The sequence below is a fragment of the Protopterus annectens genome, chromosome 2.part1 (genome assembly GCF_019279795.1).
Source record: "Protopterus annectens isolate FY-2018-M chromosome 2.part1, PAN1.0, whole genome shotgun sequence".
Lineage (NCBI taxonomy): Eukaryota > Metazoa > Chordata > Ceratodontiformes > Protopteridae > Protopterus > Protopterus annectens.
In genome coordinates this window covers 721,452,181-721,475,296 of record NC_056729.1, presented here as the reverse complement: position 1 = coordinate 721,475,296, position 23,116 = coordinate 721,452,181, and the positions used below count along the sequence as shown (strand labels likewise).

General features: G+C 38.4%; 1 protein-coding gene across 1 annotated transcript in view; it reads right to left on the bottom strand.

Annotated features, from left to right (window-relative positions):
• TDO2 (tryptophan 2,3-dioxygenase) overlaps window positions 1-23,116 on the bottom strand; it is a 500,634-nt gene that overhangs the window by 78,402 nt on the left and 399,116 nt on the right. Inside the window, exon 6 of the mRNA XM_044062443.1 lies at window positions 18,053-18,239. Coding sequence (XP_043918378.1) covers window positions 18,053-18,239 — 187 coding nt within the window. The remainder of the gene's footprint in view (window positions 1-18,052; window positions 18,240-23,116) is intronic.

Here is a 23,116-nt window from a genome sequence, read left to right as displayed (position 1 = left end):
GGAGGTGCAGGTTTTTTGGGTGTCTGCTTTGGAGGTCTGTGATGCTTTTGCAGGTTTTTATTTAGAGCCTCCAAGTATGATTTTGTGTATTTATGTGTATTTTTTGCCAGTGCTGATTTAGTATGTCTATGTGAGGCTGGAGGTGTGGTGCAAGTTTTAACGTTCCCCTCATGACTGCCTGTTCCAGTCTTGGGTGGAGAGAGCTTAGCCTCCAATTTAGCTATATGATTGCATCTCTCGCATATGTTAATGTTTTGTGGTAGGAGGAGAGGGTTGTCTGTGTACATGAGGCAGTTGTAACATTGCCGTAGGATACTCAGGTTATAGATCATATTAAAGGTGGGAAAAGTTTTGAAATGATTTATTGTGGTGTAATTTTTTATATCACAAAAACCTGGAATTTTGACAGTGGTGTGTACACTTTTTATATCCACTGTATATTAGGCAACTAGAACCGATTTATACCTCAGTCATTAATGTGGTGTTGCTATAGATTCCTGTAAGAACTGGGCTGTACTAATTCAAAATGTGCTCATAGGTATCAATAACAGTATATTTAATATACAGAGTCATATTAAAGTAGAAATTTAGGATAGTATAGCAAATAAACTGGAATAATGCATTTGAAGGAGTTTCAGGAACTGTAAGTAAATCTTGAATAAGTGGTAGAACTATTAATGAAGTCAAACAATTGTTGTAATTTGGCATCAGAGTCAGTCTGTATCAGGAAGATGTCATCAAGAAAACAAACTTGATATGCCCAGCAACCACAGAATTCAGATTTAAATAATACATTCTGTTCCTATGTCCACATTATAATATTAGTATATATGGGAGCACAAACAGCTCCCATAGCAACCCCCACTTCTGCTTACAAAATTCACCCTCAAATACCATAAAATTATTTTTGAAAATCAAGCCCATAAGGCCCATAAGAACATTGTAATCTAAGGATGATATATTTTTACTAGACTGGGGGGCACTCAAAAACCTCTCCAATCCTTCCTCAAGGGGGATGCAACCATAAAGATCCTGGACATATACACAAACCAAGGACACCATCCCTAGATTACCCAACATAGGGAAATTTTTCAAAAAAATCCCATGAGTCTCAAAGAATATATTTATAACCAACCAAAAAATTTGTTAACTTTTTTTTCCACAAACATGGCCAAAGGATAAGTCTTGGACCACCTGGCCAACAGTTGGTCTCATGGGGGGACAGTCAACATCCTTGTGGACCTTGGGAATGCCAAATATTACCGGTATTGTTGGCTGCTCAATATATAAAAATCATCATGCACGTCACGTATGATGACATCATCAATCAACAAATCCCTGATATACAAATCAATCTTGCAGTTGGCTGTATGAATCTCATTTAAAGATACCACTTCAAACTTTCCATGATCAAGCAAAATATCAAGCATCCTGTTCAAATAATCCACCATGTCCATCAGGACTAGCCATTAATTCTCACTTCTCTTTTTAAGAAGCTCTGCCTTACGCTCTCTTTTGTAACTGGAGTAGGGTAGTTCATCCAGTGACATGGCCACATTTTCAGTGATAAGTAAAAATAAAAAGTCAGATCTGCTCTGAGAAATGGCCACAGACTCAGAAGAATCTCTCTCTCTCTTTTGGCTTTTCCCGGTTAGGGGTTGCCTCAGCGGATCACCTTGTCCGCTCATGATTGGCAGTGGAGTGTTACAGTGTCGAGTTGCCAGCCCAGTGCCCTACCTTCCTTGGAAGGCACACACACGCAAGCACACATACCTTGGGCTAAATTTTAGCATGTCCAATCCACTTGTAGCATGTCTTTGGGGATGTGGGAGGAAACCGGAGCACCCGGAGGAAACCTATACAACCACAGGAAGGACATGCAGATTCCACACAGAAGACACCCCAGACGAAGATTGAACCAGAGAGCCTCTTGCTGTGAGGTGACAACACTAACTGCTGCAAAACCGCGGCCGTCCAGACTCAGAAGAATATACTGAAACAAAAAAGCAAGTAAATAAACAAAGTAATAAGTAATGGTAATGCTGTTGAGAGACACAATGAGATGCAAGTTCAGTAATAAAAAATGACCTAAATGTAGCTGGGACACTTCCCTTGCTGATAGTTATTTTGCAGAACAGCTGACTAGATCATATTGTGAACATTGAAAGTCACGTTTTGTTCAGATCAGCAGTTATGAAATGTTTATTTTATGTCACATTTAAACACAATGTTTTGTATTTTTTCTGTCCATGCTTGTCTGAATAACATTGGAAAGAAGTCTAATCACAGGGATTTTTTTTCTTTCTTTCTTTTTTTTTGTTCTTTAATTACTTGCTTTTTATTAAACCTTACTTATTTATTTTTATTGTGGGAGAATGGAGGATGGAATATTCTATAGGTGCATCATCACACAATAAGACAAGGATTATGTCCAAATCAAGTGCACATGAAGGTGAAAAAACCCTTAGCAAAAGCAACTCATGTCTTTGAACACACTTGTGTGTATTACCAAAATATAACCTACATCATGTTACTGAAAACATCTGCACCTATTTTTGCCATTTACTATGAAATGAGTAAGAACTGCTTTGTTTAAACTCTAGTCAGAGTAAACGAAGAACTAAGCCATTTCTAGCCCTCTGGTTGCTAGTGGATCCTTGAATTGTGCGGTTTGGCTACTGGCCAGTGGGCTCGTTTTATTTATTTATTTATTTATTTTTATTTCTGTGCTATTAAATGTTGCTCATGTTTGTGTAGCAATGCTCATTGCAAAGCAGCATTTAAACATGTACTTTACAAATGCAGGCATTTAGAACATTACATTTCCCTATATAATCTTCTCCAGAAATTCCTAGTGTTCAAAAGCATGTCATGAAGAGCCCCTGATTTACATTAAGATGTGAGTTGCTTTTCATGTATTAACTTATGTGACAACAGCTCTCTTGGCCGGTAATCAAGGAGCCTGAATCCTAACCAATGACACTGGAGAGGGAAATACACTTGAAATACACATGGATACACACAGTATTTCCAGATGCAGCTCTCTGTAACACATACAATTTCCCTTAAGAACACATAGGGAACACAGTCATCCCAGGGTCTGGATTTCTTTATATCTGTCTCCCTCCAAGGCCCCAATAAGACTAGCCACTGGTAGAGCTGTAGGGTTATCTCCTCAGCTGAGTGTCCAAGCCAAGTCTTCCAGCTCCCTCTCTGTGGCCAGTGCTTCATGTTCCTGCTCCAAGTAGCTGACTCACAAACACTGTGAGATTTGATTTTTCTCCCAGACACACACACACACACACACACACACACACACACACACACACACACACACACACACGCACACACCAGGGAAAGGCTGGCACAGATTTACCTGCTGTGCCCTCTTCTGCCCAGGGTATAAGGTAGTTATCACTGACACCAGACACTCCGCAATCAGCTACCCTAAGGCCCTTAACAAAGGGTGTCCAATTATACTGTGCGATATATAACCTGATGAAGCGCATATGTATGCGTGAAAGCGCTTGTTTGTTTTAAAATAAAACTTCAATACTGTGCGATATTAATAAGAATACAAATGGTAGAAGTTATCCAAGACAGCTAGGCCTTCTGGAGTGGCCCACATAGTGTCAGCAATTAAATATAAGCACTCTCAAAGGTTACTACTTTCTAAAACGTACCAGCCACAATGAACATTTTAAATTTATCTAATAATAAGTAATAAAAGAGCATGAAAATACTTAATATATATTTACAGTAAACCGCAGAGTTCAGATCTTTGAAAACAACATTGATGGATAGACTCATACAAAAAAGAAAAACAATCTCTAAACTAAGCTTCACTATATCCTGACTGAATCTAGGAGAATTACTATTCCCTAATAATTACTTGATAGAGCAAGGCAAGATGAAATGGATAGTGGTCTTTCTAATCAGGCTCCCCAAAACAGAATACTTAATACTCTGGAATTACTCCCTATAAAATATAATATACATGATGGCTTGCACAATGACCTCATTTGGTCACCTGACTCTAGGTTCTCACAGTATGCCATTTTGAAGCTAAGACAGGACTTTAGCATAGATGGCTACAATACACATCTAAATATTTATGACAGTGTCTGGAGCTTTTTATAGAGCTAATGAACAAATGCTTCTTTCAGACACACCATCTCCAGTTCTTTTCAGCACTGTGGGGTGCCATTTTAATGATTTAACAGATCTTTTACATTTCCATTGTTTTTCTTAAAGTAAGCTAGCTGGTTAACCTTTGCTGCTCCAGTATCCTCTATTAAGACATATATATATATATATATATATATATATATATATATATATATATATATATATATATATATATATTTAATTCAGTTACAATAATACATGTACATTTCTTTTCATTCCAGCAGGGTGCACTGTTGATACATTTTAACACAAGCAAACCTCACAAATATATTTTCAGCACAAGCATCTGTACAAATCAGTTTGATATAAAAATGACATAGGATCATAGGAAGTTACTAGGCTCTTGGCCCTGAAGCCCTTACAAGCCTAGCCAAGAAGTTATGCCATGTTCCAACAAGTCAGCACCTGATTACCCTGTCCAGCAGGGACACATGTGGAATCCCAGGGGTGTATTTTCTGTTCCCAATCCAATTATCCAGGTTGTGCTTAAAAAGGGATAACGAGGTACTCTGCTTGATGTGGAGAGGGAGTCTACTCCTACTGATATCACAGACCAGGTTGAGGTTGCATGTGCATGTTACTCGAATGGAGCTTGACTTGCGGATATGGAGAAGTCCCATCAAGGCAGGTTCTGAGATTGCTTTGTAAGCCAGACAGAGGTCACCTCTAAGGAGTCTGTATGAGACTGAGTAGAGGGACAGGGCTTTTAGTCTATCTGTTTAGGGTAGATGTTAGAGGCCCTGGGTTCTCCTGGTGAGGAACCTCTGTGGTCTCTCCAGCTGCTGCATGTGCTTTGTGAGGTATATGCTGAAAGGGGCATTATACTCAATAATGGGTCTTATAAGGGAAGAATACAGAGATGTTATGACCTCGTTGTCTCTGGATGAGATACCCTTCCTAATGAGGAGGCCCATGTAGAAAGTCTTTCATACAACAAAGGCAATATGGTGGTCAAATGTCAGGTTGCTGTCAACCTGGGTGCCCAAGTCCCTCATGACTGATTGCATGCTTAGTACCTTGTTATCAATGTAATAATCTGTGGGGACATCACTGTCCCCAAAGGGGATGAGGATGATGCATTTTTTGGTATTCAGTTTGAGGCAATGTTTCTGGCACCAGTCATTTATTTGGATGAGATCCTCTTAGATGATGTCCACATAACTAGGGAAATTGATGGTAGTGCCAAGCTTGCAGTCATCTGCAAACTTGGTCAGCCACAGCCCACTGGTTTTGGCCTGCACCTCAGAAAAGTATATCCCAAACAACAGAGCCCCCAAGACCGATCCCTGGGGTATGACGCTCATTATAGGTCTACTGCTTGAAGTAGCTTCCCTTATTTTGACTAGGTGGGTTCTATCAGTGAGCCAGTTTGCTACCCAGCTGCTAACATATGGCTTGATGTCAGGTTGAGAGAGTTTATCTATTATACCTGAGTGAAGAATAGTATCAAAGGCTTCTAACAGGTCAAGGTAGGCAGTGTGTACTGTCTTCCCCTAATCCGTGCCTTTAATAACTGTCTCGAAGAAGTCGACCATATTTAATAGTCATGACCTCCCCTCGATGAAATCAAATGATGTGGGATTGAGTGTTTGGAGGATGCTAATTTCCTTGTTAATGAGGTCCATGATTATCCATTCCATGGCCTTGCAGATCATGCTAGTTAGTCTGATGGGTCTATGATTTCCTGGATCAGTGCACACTCCACCTTTGTGCAAAGGGATGACAGTGGCTGTCCTCTACTTGGCTGGGATGAAGCCGGTACTCAGGCTTTAGTTGAATAGGATGCCTAGTGGTGCTGAAAATTACTTCCTGAGTTCATGTAGGATGCAGCCTGGAATATTATCAGGTCCCATAGAGGCTGTATTGTTTGCTTTGAGAGGGCAGTGATGACTTGCTCCATAGAGGTAAAGGGAGGGGGGCAGGTGCTGGGGATGTCCTGATTTACTGATGGGGGACAGAGGGGTGAAGTTTTTGCTGAACCTGTCTGCCAGCAGGTTGGCTATATCTACGGTGTTTGTGTATGTGGTGTCCTTGACCACCAGTTCTGAGCAGATCCGAGTGCTTCCTTTGAGATTACAGACAGTTGTGAAGAAGGCCTTATGATTCTCTTTAGTAGATATGGCCAGTTTGGTCTCGAAGTTTGCTTTGGAGGATTTCACTAGTGCTCTTATTTCCTTGTTCAGGCTAAGGAGAGATTGCTTCCAATTTGGCACCTGCTCCTTCTTGTTCCTGGACAGCAATTTTTTTTCCTTTTATTATAGAGTTTATTTCTTGCAGATGTCCACCAGACAGGTTTACTCTTCCTTCAGGAGGATAATTTTGTCCTGTCAGGTATTCCTGATGCCATGCAGCTATGTAAATGCTTGTATACTACTTTGATGTAGGTTTGGACATCTGTGCCAGTTCCTATGAAAGGGGAGGGGGCTGTGAAGCTGTTTATACCTTCCCTCAGGAGACTATAATCAGCTTTGGAGAAATGTTTTTGTTTGACCCTAGCTGTGGGGGAGATGGTCGGGGGAGATGGGGACTTCGAATGTGACCACTTTATGGTTGGATCTTACCACTGAGGATTAAACTGTAGGGATACTGCAGTGGTTACTCATGTTGGTTAATGTCAAGTCCAGGATATTATCACCTCTTATATGGGTGACTACGATAAACCGAGAGGCTGGCAGCTCAGCTAGCTAGAATTTTGTAAATAATCCTATGGCATTTGTAAATATTATTATGATCCACAGGCTTGTCTTACAAATGTAAGACAACTATATGTTATGATTAAACTATATGTTATGTGCACTCTGCTGGAGAACAATAGAAATGTATATGGACTATATGCCTGTGCAAATGTATGCTTTCATAGTAGAAGTTGGGACATACAGAGTTAACTTGCAAACTCTGAGAAAATAAGTGCTTTACAAGTGTGTTTACCACAAATACAACAACAATACAACAATACAATAGTATACAGGACTAATTCTTGGCACAGATAGATACAATTGAGAATACTAATTCACTTGTTCAGGGCAAATTTATATCACAAATTCATATTGATAATGATAGTGATTATATGAATAGTAGTATTTTTAAAACTAATGTTAATAACACTTTTTATGATTCCAACACAAATGATACAAGATGTTTACAGAGTTTAGATACCTTTCATAATCAGATTAAATGTTCCATTATTTTTGATGGAGATTTCCATTTATACAACTATACAGAAAAACATTTTAGTCAAGATTTTATTGCTCTTTTTAAAAGAGGTTTTACTTCTGTACCATCTTTTAAGCATGACATTGGAAAAGTTTTAATCAATCTAAAACTTTATAGCAGACTATTGAATTTAAAGATGTTTTTTAAGAACAACGACAACATTATGGACACTAGTTGTTTTAGGCTTAAGCGTAGTAGCACATTTATACCACCACAAAACCCTATGATATACATTTTTGAAAAGTTATGTGAGACTCAGATTAGAAGAACATTGAGGAAAGATGTACATACATCACAGAACCTCACTTCATCTAAAATGTTTTGTCTCAGAGAATTAACTATGACTGACAAATATAGGGTTATGAAATCTGATAAAGGAGGTGGTGTGGTAATTATGGCAAACACTGACTATTATAATAAAATGACTATTATGGTTAGCGATAACAATACTTATGAGAAATTTACAAAATACGAAATGTCTAGGGCATATACTAAAGTGGATTGCTTATTGTATGAATTCCTTATGGATGGAGTTATTAACAAAGAAGAATATACTTATCTAACTGTTGAGTTTTCCATTACCCCATCCATTTTTGGAATCCCAAAAATACACAAAGACATCAGCAATCCACCTTTTAGACCCATAGTATCAGCCAGGGGTTCTAAAACTGAGGCTATTGCATTTTTTATTGATGTTCATTGCAAGGAGACACTTAGTAACTTGCCACATATTCTAAAAGACTCATGGCATTGTTTAGATCAAGTTAGACAACGTATTGTTAATGTTAGTCCCAATATGATCATGGCCACTATTGATGTTGTAAATTTGTTTACGGTGATACCTCACAAACAAGGCCTGGAAATGTTTGAGGCCAGTTTATTGAAATTTAGTGGTATGAATACTGCAAAATGTAAACTTAAGAATGAATTGATGGAAATAGTACTGGAGAATAATTTTATGTATATGAATGGCAAATATTATAGACAAAACACAGTGGTGGCCATGGGGGCCAGATGTGTACCGATTTATGCTAACCTGGTGCTAGCCAATTGGGAAATAGATCATGTTTTTACATCCACATATTGGTCCAACATTGCCTTATATTTGAGATATCTGGATGATATTCTCATTTTTTGGACAGGTAAAAGAGATGAATTTGCAGAATTTGTACAGTTTTTAGGCAGGACATCTTTTTTTTTTAGAATTCCCTAGTAAAATCTATGAGAACAATTGTGAATATCTTGATATTGTTTTTTTCTCACAGTGATAATGTGATTCATTCCAATATTTTTAGGAAGAAAACATTTTCCAATTCTTTTTTACATTTTAATAGTTGCCATCCTTACCATCAAAAAAGGAATTTGATCAAAGGTCAGATGGTAAGACTATCAAGAATAATTAGTGATGATAATACTTTTGAGTTAGAAACTGAGAAATTATCTGACATGTTCCTTGACAGGGGATATCCTAATGAACTTATTTGTAACATCAAAAAAGAGATTTTTACAAAAAGACATCTGATTTATAGACCTATTATTAAATTTGGATGTAACAGTATTTTGAATATTAACACAAATATATTTAGAAATTATACTTTTATATTACCATACAATGAAACATCCTATAATATTGTTAATATTATACATGAGACATGGACAAGTGTTTTTACGAATAATGGCGAATTAACAGAGATTATTGGCAGTCATCCAAAGATTACATTCAGCAGAGGGAGGAATTTAAAGGAAATTTATGAGATGAATACAAATAAGGACACTTTTAAAATGTCTAGGATGAGCAAATGTGGAACCTGTCGTACATGTAAATACATTAACGATGGTCCTTATGTTGCTATTTGTAATTTCGGTAAAACTATTAGGTGCTCTGGCTACTGTAATTGTAACACCAAGATGATTGTTTATCTAGCAACATGCTTGACATGTTCAGCATTTTATGTTGGGAAAACTATTAGGAAGCTTAGAGAACGTATTGTGGAACATGTCAGAGACATTAAAAAGCAAAACTACAAGTTCTCTTTTCACACACAGTACTAGATGTCCAAATTTCAAGATATTTATATTTTTCATTATAGATAGAATTCCGCACAACATACATAAGGGAGGTGATGAGAAGATTATGCTGGAGGCTAAGGAATGCCTCTGGCAACTTAGACTAAATGCCTGTACCTTGCCAGGTATTAATGAACATATACCTATATCCAGTATATTAAAATTCAAATCACATTTTATTTGATCAGTTATTTTTTATAGATTCATTTACATACATTTATCTAAATTATAGGTGTTATACTTTTATTTAGATAGATACATTATGTAATTTATTCATTCCCAATTCAACCATTTAATTTAGGATACCACTTACATAAAATTCATTTTTAGTGTACCAATAATGCTATTCTGTGTATATATTTTATTATCTATTACTAGAGTTTTTAGAGCAGGATTTTTATAGCAAATCACCTTTTTATACATATTAGTGTTATATTTTGTTTGTTTATAAGGTTTTATACTACTATTTATATATTCCTATGGAAATGTAAACATGGATTGATTTTAAGTATATGTACAATACAACAATATGTATTACAATTGAATTTTTTCAGATGAATTTGAAGGGTTCATTGCCAGTATTTTATTCATCAATTAACTAATTAGTAATCACATATATAAGGGGTGGATATGTAATTACGCATTTAGTACTCTGATGATGCCCTAGATTTTGAAGGGTGAAAGCGCTTAGTGCCTTGTTTGTGTATGGTTACATTTTGTTTAATAAACCAGTTTCAGCTTTCACTGTGTGGCTTTTCAGTTTAATAGTCTTCTTCCAATCTATGGTTGGATAGTTAAATTCACCCAGGATCAGGGTAAAGGGTTGAATCTTGATAGATTCAAAGAAGTCCAGATAGGTGGAGTGGCCATCTTGAGTCAAAGCTGGAGGCCTGTAGCTAGCTATGATTTCAATAGGGGTCTTGTCAATGGTTAACAGCACCAGGAGTGTCTCATGTGCATCATGCTGTATGACCAGCCTGGAGGTGTGTATGTCTTTAATATATATTGAAACTCCATTTCCTTTTTTCTTTGCTGCCCACGGTTTGGGATCTGAATGTATAACAGGATGAGTAGCCTGGTATGGCTGTGGTACTCTCTGCAGCTTTGAACCAGGTTTCTGTAACTGCACAAATGTCAGCATCTTCCAGGGTTAAGAATGCAGTTTCATGTTTAGACTCCTTGCGTTTAGCAGCATGACCTTTAATTTTTGTTTTGATGAAATTTTCATGCCGGTAGTCTTGACTTCATGGCATTGCCTTAAAAAGGCACAATGGGAGAGGCATGACCCTTTGCCAGAAGCCTGAATCCCAAGGGAGACAGATGCAGGCCATCTCTGGCAAAGCATTGTGGTTTGTCAATCATGTCTCCCAAGGCTGTCAGGTACTGGATCCCCTTGGAATGACACCAGAAACTAAGCCAATTGTTAAAGTCAATCATTTTCTGTTTGTATTGAGGCATCATTCTGGGTGATGGTAGAATGCTGCTTAAGGCTAGGACATACTTGCCTGGGACACATAATCAGTGAGCTCAATCACGTCTCTCTTCATATAGTCCAGGGAGGTACATCTCAAATCATTCATGCCAACATGGAGTCATAACAGTACCTGCTGTTTTGGCACCTGACAAACAACTAACCATGACTTTCTCCTTATCCAGTGGTGTGGGGTACATCTGTGCATCTCATGATGGAGTCTCCTATGACTAATATGTTGAATTTATGGTTAGACCTTAGTGGCTGTGAGACAAAGGTGTATGGACTATACAGTGGTGTACGGTCTGGTGGGCTGTGGAGTTTGCATGCGTTTTTACCTCAGAGGTTTCTTTTTTATGGGTATGTTTCTGTTGAGCACCTCCGCATATCTGGGTGTGTATTTTGTAGGTGTTAGCAGCGTTTGAGGTGTGGTGTTTGTTTTGACAGCCTTCTCAGTGCCACATATACTGGCTTGTGTGGGAGAGAGCATAGACTCTAGGTTTTTAATGTAATTGCATCTCTCACAAATTGTGTTCCTAGGTGGTAGTAGTACAGGTTGTCCATGTACATGAGGCTTTTGCTACCCTGTCTAAGGATGGCCATATCAAACAGACTGGCAGGAGAGCCCATTGAACATTGTATATATAAATATTATATAATTATATATATTATACATAATATAATAATATTATAAATAATATAATTATTTACAAAATTCCAGCTAGCTGTGCTGGCAAGTCATCCATCCACTGCCCTATTTCTCCTGGCATGGTTACCAGTACCTACTATTGTTAAAACTTATGTTGTTATTTTTAGAACAGACAGCACTCCAGTAAATCAGTTTCAACACCACTGGTGCCTCTCAACCCTGCATCTCCCATTAATAAACATCTAGAATCATGGATCTGTACTTTCCTACTCTGTAACCAGCTTGGTTGAAATGGGAATCCTAAGACAATGTACCAATTGTCTAATGTTTACTGACAACCATATAATACTTAAACAAACTGCAACAGTGTGTGACAGATGTAGGTACACTATGTTACTGGATGTAAAGCTTTGACATACAGCCACTACAAATAGCAAAAAGGTTGCCAGTAACACAAAATATCACTATAACTGCTCTTTCACAATACAGACCAAACACATAGACCTGCATTTGCTGGGGTTCTTAAAAGTAACCAGCCTGAACCACAAAGGCTTCCTAAATGTAACGTAAAAACAGTATAGTCAGCAACCAATCACCTCGGGCAGCATTCGTCATGAGGCATGCATCTGTAATTCATGGTGTCTTTTCCTTAATCACCCATAAGACAAACCTTCACACAATCAAACATCCTAGCCATATGCTATTCCATAGTGAGGCATAGAAGCCATGCTCCACTCACAGGCTAAACATGGAGAGGGTCACAGTCATCTGTCTATTGGGAGCCAGGATTCGCCACATTAAGCATGCACTCAAGTCCGTGCATCACAAGTACACATATCAAGACGTCAGAGTGCACGTGGAAGTAAATGACATCAGATACACTTCGCTGTACTATATGAAGAGAAAGATGATGCAGCTCTTGGAATATGTGTCCGGGACAGGTATGAATCTAGCTGTGAACAGCATTTTCCTTCAATGAGAATGATGCCACAATGCAAACAAAAGATTACTGACTTCAACAATTGGCTTAGTTTCTGGTGTCATTTTAAAGGGAGTCCAATATATATTAGTCTAGGCAGAGAATGTAGATAGTCCTAACTGCTTTGCCAGGGATGACCTCCACCTATTCCTCCAAAGCTTTTATATATTGCCAAAGATCTTGTCCACCCCCATAGTACCTTTTTTAGGCAGGTAGTCTTCAAAAGCTTTTAACATAACAAAACAGACTTCAGATAATGAAGGCACTGCTTCCCAGTGCTAGGAGCCTTAACAAAAGAACTGCTCTCCCTACAGACATTCTTTACCCTGGAATGCATCAATGCATGCATTGTCATGGAGACCTTGTTCAAGATCATTGACAGCGCCCCATCAATGCAAGGTTTCTGCACCTATTATTTGTGCAGGCAGGCTGTACTAGATGAAAGCACTAAAAGCATCAGTGTCTGTATATATGTAAAACAAACTATGACCTCCAAGCTAGTTAGGGTAGCTAATGACTTCCACAGCCAACCTGACATTAACAAAAACCCTTATCACATCACAGCCTAGTATAGCATCCCCTCTTTATCTCCCTTGGCCCATACTTCCTACCTTATGAACATGATGATCCTGTGCCTTCAGCCAAACACCATTCTCCCCTGGGTGAATTCAAACTACACAGCCATTAACTGGGAGACTCATACATCCCCTGTCTTATATGCCAAGATTTATGGACTTCACAAAGACAAACTCACTGGACCAGCTAATCCACACCCCAACTAGGGGCAACAAAAGTTTGAGACTTGGTACTCATCAATATGAGACATCTTTGTTGCTTACCAGTTATCACTTACTCCAGAGTCAAACTGGATCATAAATCAGTCACATTCATCATAAAACTGAAGTTGGAAGCATACACCAAAAGCCTGGAATTCAGAGATTATAGTAAAGCTAATCTACTAAAACTGAGTGATGCCCTGGCTAAATTTAACATCCTCCTGAAACCTGATAACCCCCTCTACATATGTGGAATCCTTTAGTGCAAAAGTCTATGCACCTGTAATTAGCCATATAGATGCATCTGTCACCCTCGTAAGTAAGTTACAAAAACAAAATCGCCACTGATTCTAAAGACAACCACAAAGCATTCTATAGCTATGTCAAGAATCTCAATGGCAACACTCAGATTTGCTCTGAGTTACAGCACAATGGCACTAAATATACAGATCCAATTGATATTGCCAACATCCTGGCAGATAGGTTCAGTGCTAACTTTACCCCCCCTCTCACCCCCTAAAGAGCCCTTTCTCTATACCGGAAGAATGCAAAGTTCCTGTAATCACGGCTGCACAGGTAAACACCACACTCTCCAAAGCCAAGAACACAGCATTCATGGGACCAGACAACATCCCAGGCTGCGTTCTACATGAACTACAGAACAAACTGGCACCCTACCTAAGTACCATGTTCAATCATAGCCTCATCTCAGGCTTTGTGCCTGCTGAATGGCGCACAGCAACGGTTATCCCACTCCACAAGGGGGGAGCCACCCTGGGAACTACCACCCCATTAGCCTGACGAGCCTGGGCTGCAAGGCCATGGAACATATCATCATAGAACTTATAAACAAAGACATTGGTAATCTCTAAACTCTGGATCCCACCCAGTTCAGGTTTGTAAAAGGCAGATCATGTTTCCTAAACCTGATAGACTTCTTTGAAGCAGTCACCAAAGCTATAGACGAGGGTAAGGTGGTTCACACAGCCTATCTAGATCTTGCCAAGGCTTTCAACGCCATCCCCCACTCTGGAATTATAGATAAACTCACTAAACTAGGTATAAATCCCTATGTCACAAAATGGGTTGCCAACTGGCTCACTGACAGAAACCACACTGTGAAAGTAGCAGACTCCAAATCCGACTTCAGACCAGTGACAAGTGGAGTACCACAGGGTTCAGTCCTGGCTCCTTTCCTGTTTGGTATCTACTTCTCTGAAGTACAAGCTAACACAGAAGGTCTTTGGCTAATGAAGTTTGCAAATGACTGCAAACTAGGAGCCATAATCGAAACTCCTAACAATGTGGACATCCTACAAAAGGGCCTCACAGAGACATATGCCTGGTGTCAAAGCCATGGCCTCAAGCTCAATGCCAAAAAGTGCACTGTCATCCTCTTTGGTAAAAACTCTGTACCCATGAACTACAACATAGGCGGTAGTATACTTAACACCGAAAGTGTGATAAGAGACCTTGGGACACAGGTGAACAGTAGTCTCTCCTTTGATAATCACATCGCCACAGTAGTCAGGAAATCCTTCTGTGTGTCACACCTCATCACAAAAGTTTTCTCATCCAGAAAAAAGAGGTCATTGTTCCCCTCTATTCATCACTCATTAGACCCATTATAGAGTACTACGCCACCTTTGGTATGTATCTCACAAGACATTTACAACAACTGGAAAGGCCACAGAAATACCTTACAAAGAGGATTACCAGCCTCAAACAGAGGCGCTATGCAGACCCTCCCAAACAACTCCAGCTTTACTCCGTCACATATCGCCTACTTAGAGGTGATCTCTGCCTAACATACAAAGCTATGTCAAACCCAGAGCTGTTGGACATGCTCCACTTAAAGAAATCCCAATCCCTCAGAGCTGCACGCTCTAGGGACCTAAACCTTGTCACCGCAATAAACAGAACATGCCGGAGGGATAGATTCCTGTCCCAGAGACTTCCCATACTCTGGAATAAACTACCTATCTATATCAAACAAAGCTCCTCATTAGCACTCTTCAAGAAAAATTTTGATGATTGGATGGGAAATAGGAAATTCACCCCGGGGATCACCTCTATGGCTCTGCTCAACAGTGGCACAGGAAAATAATTTTCTTGGGTGGCAAAAGCCAGGGTACTTTTTTGGCTGGGCTTGTATAGGCTCCAGGGCCGATAGCCTAGTACCTACCTATGAACCTATGAACCTATAAATACAATACCAAATTTAAAAATCAACCCTTACGATGGAACCCAGATACAAACAGGCTCTGTAATAAAAGAAAAAAAGCTCATTGCATGTAAACATATATGTAAATCTTTAGATGCCAAAAATGTTCCTGCTAACCTTAATGGGGAACTCAGGCCCCTGATCAAATCAACCAAAATTATATACGAGGTAAAAACAGCCACCCAGATAAAAGACAACCACAAAGTCTTCTTTAACTATGTTAAAAACCTCAGAAACAATACTTAGCACTGCACAGAACTTACAGTAAATGATATCCCATTTTCAGACCCAGAAGAAATAAGACCCAGAGGACATATCCAATCTACTAACAGATATATTTAGCTCTTCACCCCTCTCCCCTCCTTCATTCCCAGATCAAATACTGGCATCCGGATCTTCCCATCAAATCTCCCAGGATCAAGTCCTCAAAGCTCTATACAAGGCAAAAAAACATTGTTTCTTTGGGGCCAGATAACATATCAGGGTACCTACTGGCCACCCACCAACCTTGTCAAACTCTTTACACAATCTATTCAATATCAGCCTCAAAACAGGCAAAGGTGGGGCATCAATGAACCTGGGTAATTATACGTCTGACAAGCCTCATCTGCATGACTATGGAAAGGGTCATTATGGAATTGATATGGGCAACCATACAACTCTTGAAACAAGACAGTTCTTTTTTGTCAGGCGCAGATCCTGCCTACTTAGTTTAGTTGACTTCTTCAAGAAGAATTCTGAAGCAACGGATGAGTATAAGTCAGTCCACACTACATATCTACACACTGCAAAGGGATTCAACACAATCTCACAATGAGGTACAGTTGATAAACTCACCCAGCTAAATGTAAATCCCTTTGTAACTCATTAGATAGTAAACTGGCTCACTAACAGAAACCAAGAAATTTGGGTGGGTAGCTCTAACTCTTCCAAAAGACTTTTCACTAGTGGTATACCCCAGGGATCAGTCCTTGGGTTACTACTCTTTGGCATTTACATTTTGGAGGTCAATGTTAATATTAGAGGTTTATGGCTGACCAAGCTTACAGATGACTGTAAACTTGCTGACATCATAAACTCTCCAGAAGATACCAATATCCTTCAAGAGGACCTTTCTCAAACATATAGCTGGTGTCAAAACCATGGCCTAAAACAAAATGGCAAAAAAGATATAATAGTATCTTTTATGCAAGCATGATGTTCCCTGTAACTATTACATCAACAACATAACTCCTGAAAATCAGAGACCTAGGAACCTATGAAAACAATGAAAAATGTTTCAATCACCAGGTATCCATTACTGGAATGAAGACCTTTTTCACTGCATAGCTTATTAGTAACAGTATAGTGTCCAGATCAAGAGATGCGATCATGCCACTGTATTTGGCATTTACTTGGACAATTTCTGAGTATAATGCCCCCTTTGGTATGTACCTGTCCAAGCACTTGACACAACATGAACAACCACAATGTTTTCTCTCCAAGAAAATGAAGGGCTTAAATCATAACTGCTTCATAACCAACTCAAAGCCCCATCCCTCTTCTTGGTATCTTGCAGGCTACTGAGTGGCGGTTACTGCCTCGCTTACAAAGCATCAAGTGATCCCATCCTTTCAGACCTATTACACATCGAAAAGTTGAATGGTGGCATAAACACCCACTAAAGAGATCATGATCTGTTCTGCAATATAAATAGAACACGTTGGAGGGATTGGTATATATCATAGTGCACAACACTTCTCTTGATATCATCTTCCTCTCCACATAAAGCAAAGTAAATCTCTTACTCTATTCAAGTATAATCTGGATGAATGGAGTGGAATTTACAAAATGTCATCCTTGGTTTAACGCCTTTATCCTTTATGGTTACACTAACATGCAAATGTTTGCCTGGCTATGGGCTATTTGTACTTAAAATACAAAGGGCCCGAGTTATTCATACTTGAAATACAACAGTAAAAAACTTCTTGGCAATACATGGTTCTGTTTCTATGGGTACTCAAAGATCAATAGCCTTGTAAATACCTAGGAACCTATATATTAATGCCTGTGCAAATAATTTATGGAATGTCTTAAGAAACTAAACATTTGGTGTTCGGTGATTAGCAGGACAACACTCAATGCCTTTTGTGACTACTGAAGCACCATACAGTTCCATGTGTTTTTTGCAGTTTCAGAATGCCATAAAAGTACTGGCAATATTAGGTTCATAGGTTCATAGGTTCATACTAGGCTATCTGCCCGAGGGCATTTACAAGCCTGGATGAGAGTACAGCACCTGGATACTACTGTGGTTGTGACAGTTTTTGAGATGCTATATTGAATCAGTGTATACCTCAGTTAATCAGTTTAGTGGATTTTTTAGTGCAGGTTTAGAATATGAGTTACTTACAAGTTACTGCTTTATACTATGACACTGATTTGACCCAAAGCACCTTGCCAATGCTTTAGATATCCATAGATATCCATCACATATTCTGCTTACCTGCACAAGCTGCAGAAGAGACTTCTCTTGTTCAGATTTCAGCAACTCTGCATATTCCTCTCCTTTGAAATTATCTCTGTAGTGTCTTCTGTTGTATGGAACTCTCAGACTCTCAGGAACACCAATTTTGTTCTCTAGCAAACGAAACTGTAGGCTCTGGAACCCTGAAGCTGGTTTCAGGAACTGCCTAGTAAACAACACATTTATTGAAAATAATGAGTGCAGTGTTTCACCAGTATGACTCTATAAATAAAAAAAAATGTTCAGAATTACTGCAGCAGAAGCTGACTATTTTAACTTTTAATCCTGAAATAGATGCTTACAGCAAACACTTTCCACACCTATAATTATGGCATGATTAACTACTGCATTCTGTAGCAAAGATATGCAGATTAGTACAATGTTTTACTGTCACAGAATAAAAGCAAAAGACTAGAGCACATTGAAACAAAACGACCACGGTTTTGTTCTGTTTCACAAAACAAAAGTTAGACAAGTCACTCAATAAGAAGGAAAGCAAGATATATATATATATATATATATATATATATATATATATATATATATATATATATATATATACACACTTCCGAGAAGCACGGTTCAACGAACCATTTACAGAAACTGAAATGCTGAGGCATACTACAGTGGGGAATAGGGAATTTACCTGTTCCCCACTGTAGTGCGATCTCAGAGTTGATATATTTAAGTAGGGGGTGTGTGGGGGGCACAGCCCCCCACATCGGGGGCATAGCCCCTCACTCACTGTAATGTTAGGAAGTGTTTTGTTTTTTTTTTTTTTTTAATATTTTTTAACGGTTCGTTAAATTGTGTTTCATGAAAGTGCACTTTCGCGTAACTGAGAGGTCTACTGCTCTTTTTCGAATAAGTGATATTCGATTAAAAGCAGTAGACCCATATATATATATATATATATATATATATATATATATATATATATATATATATATATCTATCATTTCACTGAAACTTCATTTCACTGAAAGTTCATTTCACTGACAACTATTATTAGCAATAATATTCCCCTTCCCCACTCTAGTGCGACCCCTGGAGTTAGAATATAGAATTAGGGGGGGGGGGCAGAGGGGCCGGGCCGAGAGAGAGTATGTGCAGCCCATATGATATTATTCTATTCTTGATAATTGATATAATATTTAAAGAAGTAAAAGTAAGAGTAAATGCTCCACTAACTATATAACCTAATTCTATATATTCTAACTCAGGGGGGGAAGCGGGGCATGCTAGGGGGGCATATTCCATTTGAAATGATATTTTGAATGAAGAAGAAAAATGAATGAAATGAAAAAAGTTTCAAAATGAAATGAATCAATGAAGTGAGTGTGTGAAAAAATGGTGAAGAAGTGAATTGAATATATATATATATATATATATATATATATATGGGTCTGCTTTGTTTAGTTGAATCTCATTTCACTAAATTTCAATTCACCCTGACCACTTTGCTGAAAACACAAATTCTTGAAAACTCATTTCACTGAATCTCATTTCACTGAACTACGGTTAGTATATATGGCACTGTGTAGAGTACTGTAATGTAAGTAAAAGGTAGATGCCCTTTTCCCCACTGTAGTGTGATCCTGGAGTTAGTATATATAGTCATGGGGGGGTGTGGGGAGGCACAGCCCCCTACTTACTTTGAGTACATATTGTCTTCTGGAGAGGGTTAGTTATTGGTGTTGCAGCTATGCATGACTATTGTTTAAAATGTTTTGTTTTAAGTTTTTCGTAAAATACAATATAAAACAAGGTGGGCGGCTATGCCTCCCACAACCCCCAATGTAGGGGGCTGTGCCCCCCCATCCCCCTAGCTATATATACAAACTCCAGGATCGCACTACAGTAGGAAAAAGGGCATCTACCTTTTACTTGCCTTACAGTACTCTACACAGTGCCATATATACTAAGTTCAGTTCTGTGAAATGAGTTTTCAGTAATTTGTGTTTTCAGCAAAGTGGTCGGGGTGAAATGAAATTCAGTGAAATGAGATTCAAGGAAACAAAGTAGACCCATATGCATATATATATATATATATATATATATATATATATATATATATATATTTGGGATCTGTACAGATGCTCGACTGCATCTTTCACCGAATCCCAATTTGTTGAGCATACTTGCGTGAAAGTGCTGTTCACCGAAGCAGCAGTTTAGTGTAAGTATGCTTGTTGTTCCGGTCGTAATATGGTGCGATAGGGGAAAATTCCCTTTTCCCCTCTGTAGTGAGACCTCAGAGTGAGAATATTAAAGTAGGGGGGTCGGTGGGGCTTGGCCCCTGCATTTAAGTAGCTTTTGTGTTTTTTTTTAAACATACTTTTAACGAAATATATATATATATATATATATATATATATATATATATATATATATATATATGTGCGTGTGTGTGTCTCTACATTTTTTAAAGCAGGTTCTTTTATTAAACATTAAGTCTTATGGTATTAACTCAGTATACAGCAAGTGTAGTAAAACAGAATCAGGATGCTGGGAAACAGTCACTGATGGCAGGTCTCCATCCATCCATCCTTCCATAACCCATTTTTTCACATTTTTATACATGGGGTCAGGGTGTCAAATTAACAGTGAAAATCATCTATAGCCAAGATTGTGATGGTAAGTCTCTTCTGCAGTTTTCTTTTTATAATAATTTCTAGCTCCTCTCTCAGGTCTCCTTTCACTATGAATAGTTTTCTTCTTCACAGCCAGCGAGTGCTCTTCTCAACAAGTTCCTTTGCACCAAGGGTGAAAGCGTTGACTTGGCATTTTTAAGTCATAATTACTTCATTGGGCAAATGTGCTCTTCCTAATACAAAACATTTCTCTCTGTCTTAAAAATGCATGCACATAAACATAAGAAAGAACATGCTTACTTAAAGATACAGCATACTGATTTCAATATATCAGAAAGAAAACAAATAATGACTACTTTAAAAATTACTCTGAATTTCCTGCTATAAACTGTTTGCTGTTGTCCTTGTTTGTCTCAGGCAAGAGTAACCAAATCCCAACAGTTGTATTGCTTCTTTTCCCCTCCTCTCTTCTCGAAGATGATACTTGTCTTGGTCTTGATTTTCTGTATTAACATATCTTCTGGTATTCAAATAATAAGTATATTTACTGCTTGTGCAGCTGGCTCTTGCTCTTTGTGTGTGTGTGTGTGGGGGGGGGTCAAGGAGGCATGTCAGTGTATAAAGACTCAGTAGTAGGGACTGCTACCCCACTGACAATTTGGTTTGAAAGCTCTCACAAGCATCTGTCATTTCCTCTATACCATCCATATAAAACCGCCATGACAGCAAGAGTATATAGGATTTACAATGTGATGCATCCCTGTATTACACTGAGAGTGTAACAAAGGCATGTAAATACATAATTAGCACTGACTAGTTTATTTGTGCAACCTATTCTTTGCACAGCTGAGTAAGTTAACATTGTGCTAGGTGGTTTACAGAGAATAAGCAGTGGGTACCATGATTATAAAGCCCTTCTGGGACTAGGACATGGATGTTAGGACTAAGAAATGTCGGCATGCAAGTGTATGATGTGTGTGTGTCTCGAACTGGTTAATTTTTCCACTGTAGGTAGTGCAGATTTCCTGAGAATACAGTGTGTAGGTTGATATCTTCTTCTCATGTGTGTACACACACACACACACACACACACACACACACACACACACACACACACACACACACGCTCAACCATATTGAGAAGAACATATCTACCTAGACACTATATTCTCAGGAAATCCGCACTACCTACAGTGGAAAAATTAACCAGTTCTAGAAAAAAGGTCCTTTCATACAATAATGATATTTTAGAAAGATAAAAAATACAGAACCGAAAGCAACCACATAGTACCAATGCTGTTCCCATGAACTGTACACAGCAAGCTGAAAACTTTCACCAGTAAAACACAGTCAGTGGCACAGCTGAAATTCTTCTTTAATAGATAGTTAAGCACTTTCATCCACTGGACATCAGAACTGCCAAAAACACTAATGAGACAAATATATACATCTGACATTGCATCACATGACCAAGTTAAATCCAATAAAAATCGACAATATTATTAAAAGTACAACACCTCCATACAATTATGCTGGAGTCATATATTAGCAAAAATATGTATTAGTAAAAAAAATATATATATATATATATATATCAGGTAAAACAAAAGCAAACAATTATAACCATGCAGTGTGCTATTTTAATGCACTGTTGATGGAAATATTATCATTTATTCACGTTTCCCAGCATTAAGTAAATTTGTCACATAAGCTCAATGTATTCTGACCTAAGCTTCCACACACCCCCGGTTCGACAGTAGTTTGCTCTAGCACTACAAACAAGAACCTTCTATGGTCATTTTATATATCATGACAATGCTCATAAATACATTTTCACAAAGTACACTTTGTGCTGCACACATAAAAACAGTGACAAGGATCACAGTGCACTAGATATACAATACATATACAGCCCCAATTAAATTTCTGAGCAAGCCTAAAATCGTATTCTAAACTCCTGAATTTTAATTTGGACCCCACATGTACAGATGGGCATTGTGAACAAATACAATCAGTGCTGGGCCTCTCTTGTTTACCATTTATACTGAAGACAACTAAGCCAATATCCCAGAAGTGTGTCTGACCGAGTTTACTAATGACTGCAATCTGGGCATTGTTATCTGCTCATCCAATAATATTAATATTAAACAGCTCCATTAAGCACCAGAATATGTACATTTCTGGTGTACTAAAAACTGTCAAGGCAAAATAGTGCAATATAGTAGCATTCATCAAAAAGCTTCTTCCGTTGCATATATGTGGTACTATACTTCAGAGAGGCATGTTCATAACAAACCCGGTTACTTAGGGAGGCAACACTATCTCATTTGATCACCATGTTTTCACCATAGTCAGGAAATCTGTCCATCTTTAATCTTAGGCATCAGAGACACTCTACCAACTTCTGAAAAGTGACTCAGTGGATGGCACAAAGAAACTCTACCAGGTT